General features: G+C 36.2%; 1 protein-coding gene across 1 annotated transcript in view; it reads left to right on the plus strand.

Annotated features, from left to right (window-relative positions):
* The first annotated feature begins 1,328 nt into the window (after positions 1–1,328).
* Positions 1,329–8,198, plus strand: part of HDAC2 (histone deacetylase 2) — a 16,662-nt gene continuing 9,792 nt past the window's right edge. The window contains exons 1-5 of the mRNA XM_010079190.1: positions 1,329–1,447; positions 1,912–2,029; positions 2,963–3,037; positions 3,343–3,481; positions 5,540–5,681. Coding sequence (XP_010077492.1) covers positions 1,373–1,447; positions 1,912–2,029; positions 2,963–3,037; positions 3,343–3,481; positions 5,540–5,681 — 549 coding nt within the window. The 5' untranslated portion in view covers positions 1,329–1,372. The remainder of the gene's footprint in view (positions 1,448–1,911; positions 2,030–2,962; positions 3,038–3,342; positions 3,482–5,539; positions 5,682–8,198) is intronic.

Raw genomic sequence — 8,198 nt, forward strand, 5'->3', positions numbered from 1 at the left:
AAAAAATTGGTATTTTCATTGTGTTGGGATGGCTAAGAGCTACGCCTTGAGCGATTGTTTTTCTAGTTAACTTCATCTTACATTACATTAGACTATATCTGTTTTCCCAATTGTCCTTACTTGTCACTTTGAAAGCGGAAAGCTGGATTTTGGAATGCTTTGAGATTTACAATCTTGTAATGCTTGCTTTTCTTGGTAGTTGGTGATGCTACTGCAAGCTGACATTTTCCCTTCCTTCTGAGCTGGAGTTCATGTTGAAAAAGTGAAACTCGAGCTGTTTTGTCACACTACTGCTTCTCACCTCTGGCTAACAGAATTTGTAAAATAGTATGACATTGTGAAAATAGTGTTTCTTTCATTCCCAGTGGACAAGGCAGAGCATGTTGGAGGATGTGAAAGAAAAGTAAAAATTTCAAGAAGGTAAACTTCACTAATCATACCAGGAAATTTGATCAAAATGAAAAGAGGCTCTATTGCGAAGAGTTGTTAAGGAATTCTCCAGCTGAAAACCATTGACAACTGGACACACCTTGTCTACATTTCCAGAAACATATGGACTGCCAGTTCTGTTTAAAGTGGTTTGTGTCTCAGGAATGTCAGTGTTCAAAGTGGAGGCATGTATGTCCTAACAGTACCCGAGCTGGGGAGAAGAGTTACCAGCCCATGATAGTAACCATTCTTTTCTTGGAAATGAGTGTCAAATCTTAATTGTGTGTCTAGTTGCTCTCCAATTTGACAAAGCTGGGCTAATCTGGATTACAATGTTCTGTTAAACTACTGTGGATCTCTAGCAGCAGGTGTCTGGGGAATGTTTGTGCTTATGGTTGCAGCAATGGCCCAGAAGCTAAGTTCTGGAATGTAACTGCTAGGGTTAATAGTTAAGGGCAGGCTGAGGGTGGTATCTTTAAAATCAGCTCCTGCAAAATGGTAGGTTTTGGTAGAGCCTCTATTATGGTATAGATGTGGCTACGTCATCGGTAGTTTCTGCTCCCCTCTTAATTCCAGTTCTGTCTTCCATTACTTTAGTCTTCAGTTCTGGTCCACTCTTGTTTTGAAACCACGTCTTGTAGGCATCTTTGTCCCCCACTACTGTCTGCTTGTAGTAGAGGTGTTAGATTTGGCCTCCTTTTTGCCCTCTGCTTCTGACATGCAACCTTTTATCTGCAGTTTGTTTTCCTCATGGCCTTTTTGAAATAGACTCTAGTCCCTTTGTTGGGTTTGATTGTTTTCTGGAATCATACCTGCTTGCTTATCTTCTCAGAATGATTCTTTTAAGTAGCAATGAAAAGTTATTTTGTAATATGAATAGCTATTCGTTTGTGTAATATTGACAGGTGATATCGGAAACTATTACTATGGACAAGGGCATCCAATGAAACCTCATAGGATCCGAATGACCCACAACTTGCTGCTAAATTATGGCTTATACAGAAAAATGGAAATCTATGTGAGTATAAGCAACAGAATGTCCACTGAAGCATTTAAAGTTATTTTTAAAGGGCTTCAAGTATTTTCACACAAGTGGAAGTGGAAATAAAAAATAGTTAAATAATTTATTCAGACCTCTCTTACTTAGAAGTGAAGCAGTATTTTATGACTGGTGAGGGTTACAAATTGTTGTCCATCTCTGGAAGAAGTGATGTAGAGGCCCAGGAGAAAATTTTCACCTGTATTTTTATGATTGGGGAGGGTGAGGTGTTTGGGGTCCATTGGGGTAACTGCACAAAGAATTTATCAAGTTGTATACGAACAACAGAGTAGCGCTTGCTTTATGGAAAGCAGCACGACTATCAGTTTAACTGTTCTCCTTTCCAGGTACATCAGATTTATTTCAAGTTGTCTGTTTTAGCAAATTGTTAGCCGACTTTGTAGAGCGCTCTGATTATTTCTATAACTTTTTCTTCTTATCAGCGGCCCCACAAAGCTACTGCTGAGGAAATGACCAAGTACCATAGTGATGAATACATCAAATTTCTACGATCAATAAGACCTGATAATATGTCTGAGTACAGCAAGCAAATGCAGAGATGTAAGTGTCAACATTAGGCTAAATCTATGTGTATGTGCTTTAATGGTTAACATTGTTTAAAACTAAATATTCAACAATACAGAGGCATGAACATGGCTTAATGGTGTAGGTGGGTAAGAGAAATATTGAAACAAGAGCAACATGTGCCTGCCTTTAGCTATGCTAATTTTGCAACTTTTCTATTAAAAGCAGACATTTTGTCAAAAATGTTCTTTAAGCTTATGGAAGAATTTTTACCTCCCCTTTCACAGGGTGCATTCTAGATGCAAAATAATACTTCCTGTAGGCTTAATGCACAGATTAAACTTTAGTTGTGAGCTGTGTGTAAAAGTGTCTTAAAATCTGTTCTAATGCAAGAATCTTTCTGAAAAAGAATGGCTTTTAGAAGAGAAGTAAAAATCAATGTGTGAAAATGTGTTTAAGTCAAGAAAAGGAGTTATTTATGCGTGTTGAAGGGAGATAGTACAAATTGTACATTATTCAGTGCTCACACTTTCTGTTAATTTATGTCATTAATTATAGGAATAGGCTCAAAGTCCAGTTTGACGGCTATTATATCAATTTAAAAGGCAGTATTGTAACCTCTTTATGATGCCTTATTCTCTGCAAACTATTTTTCCAAGTAATTGTGCATTTCTTAACGTGACCTATGTTAATCACCACTTCAGAAATCTAAAAATTATTTAACTAACTTCTTGTTCACAAGGAGACAAAGCTTCCTGTGGAAACTAAAAAATAAATAAATAAATAAATAAATCTTAGATTATAAAGACTTTACATTCTTGTCAGCCTTTATAAATTTAGCCTGAGAAAAATGAGGTGGGGGGAGTAGTTAAAATGCTGAACGAATTTGTGCATTGCATCCATGTTTTCCATGCATATAGCAATGCTGTTGGAATGCTGTTTTTGACAAGTAATACATTTCTTATACAGTTAATGTTGGAGAAGATTGTCCTGTATTTGATGGCCTGTTTGAGTTTTGTCAGCTGTCAACTGGAGGCTCTGTTGGTAAGTATAGGTTGTTTGCCAGCTGTTTTGTACCTTTATTACATTTATGTCAGCAACTTAGAACTTTGATAGTATATGCCAAACTGAAACAATATAAGATTTTTTTTTAAATAAAGAAATAATAATCATACATCCATTACTTGATATATCTCATATTTGACGCGTCTGTATCTCAGTGTTGGTAAGAGGTCAGATCTAGGATCAGCTTATTTAAAAAATAAGATACTATTTCATGTAATAGATTTAAAGGCCTTCAGAAGTTTCTGACTGCATTTTCTTTTATTTTTGTGTATGTCTTTTTACAGCTGGGGCGGTAAAATTGAACAGACAACAGACAGACATGGCTGTTAATTGGGCTGGAGGACTTCACCATGCGAAGAAATCGGAGGCATCTGGTTTCTGTTATGTCAACGATATTGTGCTTGCCATCCTTGAGTTACTGAAGTAAGTTTATGATGGGAACAAGATAAAATTATAGAAAGTGTCAAATTCAAGTATTTAAAAGTTTGAAGATATGGATTGTAGTTATTATTTCAGAGAGTTTTCATAGCCCATGTTGAACTCATACAATTTCAGTTAAGAAAACTCCAAGCTCCACCTGATTTGTCTTCAGGAAGTTTAAACTAAAATACAGGCAAGCTGAATAGAGAACTAGTAGGAGACAGGTTTGAAACAGATATTTAAAAGTACTTCTTTACATAGAGGATAGTGAGCTACTGGAACTTGCTGCTACAGGAGGCTGAAGGAAGCAGACAGCAACAACAGATTCAAAAAAGAGATTAGACATAATCGTGAATGAGAAGTCCATAAATGGATGTTAAAGATCCAAGCAGTGAGACACCCTGTCAAACACCAGATACTGTAATTCTAGATGGTGGGGAAGTACTAGGGTAGCAGACTTCAGAAAACGGACAGGCTTGCATGCTTTCTGTAAATGTTAATCTCCTGTTGCTACTCATGGACAGAATAGTGGGCTAGATGGATCGCTGCCCTGACCCCTTAGGGCAGTCATTGTGCATAGTGCTCATAGTCATACACCCATTTGGTTTCTCAATATGCCTGCTTGTTTCCTATCATTGGAGTCATTACTGAACCAAACAGGAATATTGAGGGAAGATCATGCACTGAGCTTCCTTGGATTGTTACATGAATTAATGTGGCTGTTATGAATAAATAGTGAAATATCAGCTGTGCTGCTGTGACTGCAAAATAAAAAAATTAGAGTAATGAAACAGTGATCAAATAATTAACTTCAAGCAGTAATGCTTCACTAAAATATCAAATCCTAAGTGTTGCTAGTACTGCTTCAGGGGACTGTATCCCCTCTAATAGCCCATAAATCTAATTTTCTACAAAAAATATTCTGGGTATTTGACTCTTTGTGAATAGAGCAGTGGAGTCTGCTGGTGAGGAATGGGGGAAGCAGCTGTAATCTGGAAGTGTTTAAAGATGGAAAAAGTTTCTAAAAGCACTAACAAATAGTTAATATTAACATATTAATTAAGATCCATTTTAATGTACAGCATGTATTCAGGATCTGTCTCTGCAGTTTAAGAAAAGCGATATGATTTTCTGTGGTCCAGTCTTGAATTTTTTTAGCTTAATGTCCATGTGAAGGAAGGAAACTTTCAAATAGTTATGGGTTCTGTGACCATAGGAAACTGCCCCATTCAGTGTCTTGTTAAGTGAAAAATCTTAGCCCACCTGAAATTATGGATGCTGAGACTTGCATTCAATAGCACTATGCAAAGCATAATGAAAATGTGTCTTCTGTTGTTGATAGACTTTGTTCTTTACTGAACAGCATAGAATATAAGGGATACCTACTGTCGTTTCCAGTGCTCTGGGGCTTCAAACAACTGGTTTCTTTATCCATTTCAAATAAAATGATCAGAAACTTGCAGTATTTAAGAAAATACTAAGCAGTAGTGTAATAATTGCATGCTAATAGTAAGTGTGTACTTGGAAAGAAAGATGTGCCTGTCTTTACAAGTTGCAGAGCTGAAGAGGAAAAGCTGCAGAAAAATAAGTATTTAAATTTATTTTTTATGGGCTTATGGAACATGAGTTATTCCTACTCCTGGCACTATGCTGTTTGAAGCATGGACTAAGAGGTGTTTTAGTGCAGACTGTGTTGGTAATTATTGAGAAGGCAGAAAGAAATGCCCTGTGAAATAGGTGAATTCAGCAGATGTGAACAACAGAAAGTGGTGTGAAAAGAAACACAAGGTATAGCTTCTATGGAGTGAGACAACTTATGGTAAATACTAAATATATTACATACTTAAATTGCTTACTTTGAAGGTAAACTTATTATTATCCAGACTGTACTGAGAATTCTGAGACCATATGGTCACTTAAACCAAAATGATAAAAATTACCATAATCTTGCATTTTAGTGTTTGGTTGGTTTTTTTTTTGTTAGGTTTTTCCTTCTTAGTTATCAGTATATTATGAACATAACAGATAATGATGACTTCTCATACGTGATTTTCTTTCTAGGTATCACCAAAGAGTATTGTATATTGATATTGATATCCATCATGGTGATGGTGTTGAAGAAGCATTTTATACCACAGATCGTGTCATGACAGTATCATTCCATAAGTATGGTGAATATTTTCCTGGCACAGGGGACCTTAGGGTAAGGTTGAACATGAAATTTTGTTACATTATAAATTCCCTCTTATTCACTTCTTTGTAGATACAGTTTCAGTACTAGGTTACAATATCTGTGTCCAGTAATAATATACAGGTATTTCAGTTTTTAGAAAGTTTTCGGAAAATATTTTAGTCTAGAGTGATAGATTTGTTGAAGAACCTTAGGGAAAAAAAAAATACAGGATAGTGGGAAAGTAAATTATTCACTTCTACACAAAATCAGCACCTTCACTTCTGCATAAATTGTCTGAAATCTTATTTCAAATACATAGTTTAGTTCACTCGTATGTTGGAAATGTCTCTAGGAAGACAGTGTGGTATATTTATAGTGATTATCTATACATTCAATTCTATGCATACAGTGAAAAGTAGCTGTTTGGAGATCACATGGCTTCAAAACTTATTTCAGATTTTAGAATCACTTTATGCCAAAGCTTTAATAGTCACAAAGCTTCAGCTGCAACTTGAATTTACTGTGCTCTATTTGCCCAGTAATACAATTGTCTTTTTTTTGGAATACTTCTTATGTAAAATGTGTTTTGTGTTCTCACGATGCTCACTGCTGAAGAACTTTAGCATGCCTCACAAACAATTGTATATTAACCCTTATAGTTAGCTTGAGTGTGGGAGCGTTGGCCTGTGAAGAATTATCATTTAAGCTGTTGTAGAATCTCTGTCAAAACTGAGAATGGAAACCAATTTTTCTAGCCCTTCATGTTAATTTTAAGTAAGTTACTCATTCCTCGTGTCAGACTCTTGTTTGTTAGAATTGGAAATTGTTCTGTTCACAACTTGAAAGAGTATTTCAAGTGTTAGGATTAATATATTCCGAACTTCAAACTCTTACATTAAACCTCTTTTTATCAGAAGCACTCCCAGGATAAGTCACTCCTCTGGTATTAGCAACTTTCTGCATTAGTTTGTACATGCAGTTAGTAATTTTTTTGAATAAAATGTAAACATTTCTAAAAAGTTGACCTACAAAAATGCTGCATTGGAAAGCAATTTACTGTTTTCTTTCTATCTTTAAATTGATTCAAGAGATGCAGATATTTATGTTTCTGCTAAGATCCCTGAAATGTGTTCTTCCCAGTAGGCTGATGTGTCCAGAGGATACAGGATAAGTCAAAGTCGAACTTTAAACCAGTGGGGTGCTGAGCATTTATTTCAGTGTGGTTGTTGGAGCTGAATGTTATTATCATTGTTAGATTTTGTTAAAACAAAATGGTTCTAAATTGATTTAGGTGGAAATCAGATTAGGCGTTGTTTTTTATCCCTGTGGTTTAACTTGAATGGCCACAAGGTGGTAGTGGTGCTTCAAACACCAAGCAGCTCAGACCAGGATGTTTATGACAAGCTGTTGTTACTGGATTTGGCTAGAATTTTTTTTGAAGGGTTAAGTATCTTGGCTTTTTAGAAACAGCACTTCCCTGTCAACAGAGAAGTTTATGGATTCTTCACCTGACCACACCCAGGACAAAGAATTTAAAGATACACAGTTGAAATAAATAGAAGAATATTGTATGTTATTGGGATTTTTTTTTAGCACAATGTCTGTGACAAACAGTACCTCAGCCATGGTGACTTTCATTCCATGCTGCTAGCTAGTATTTTGAAATTATCATTGTCTGCATACAGACTTCAGCAGCCTTCATTGCAATTACTACATCCCCATAGGAAAAAAACATTAGCTTTTTCCTATCTCCAGAGTTTGCAAACCTATTTGAACTCTAAAGGAAGAACCAATTCTCTGAAAAGTCAGTGTTCCTTCTGGAGACCAGTATTGTGCTGCTTGCTTCTGCTCAACTTGATCTGCCATTGCTGGTTATTTACATCATCTTTAACAGCCAAATCTTATCTTCGTCAGTGGGCTCCATTCAAGCCTGTTTTTGTAATCCTTTAGTTAGTTGGTCTAGTTTGCTGATCAGGTTACGCTTATTTGATGGAACAAATCATGCATCAGCTGATCATTTTGTGATTGCAGCTCCACCAATGTAGCTGAATCCCACAGACATTGTCTAGTTCAGCTGCATTCATCCATTTTATACTGAAGGTATTGTGCAGCCTGAATTTCAAGTGTCCTTAGTAAGTTATCTGACTTTCTACACATCTTAGGTGATAGCACTGATCTTGTCGTACATATATAGATAGGTCAGTTGAGACTGTAGTGCTACATAGAGGCCCAGGTTCTGTGAGGAAATTTGATCCGTTGATGAATGGGCAACTACCAGAATGCTATATTGTTTCTTTAGTGCTTATAACCAGTGCAAGTATCAGTTACAAATAATATACACTGAGCAGCTCAGATTGGAAAACAATTGCCCTGTTCAGTGGGAAATTGTGTGGACATTTGGCTTTGCTATGTTTTAGGATGAGTTCAGTTTAATGCTTTCTTTTTTAAATCTGAGACATGAAGCCCTGTCACCTCAGAAAAATCAGCATCTGAAAACCTAGGTGATTCACTTTGGAAGATTCTGGATAACTGTCATGCTCCAAATCA

The sequence above is a fragment of the Pterocles gutturalis genome, unplaced genomic scaffold, assembly GCF_000699245.1.
Source record: "Pterocles gutturalis isolate BGI_N339 unplaced genomic scaffold, ASM69924v1 scaffold41288, whole genome shotgun sequence".
In the NCBI taxonomy this organism is placed as follows: Eukaryota; Metazoa; Chordata; class Aves; order Pterocliformes; family Pteroclidae; genus Pterocles; species Pterocles gutturalis.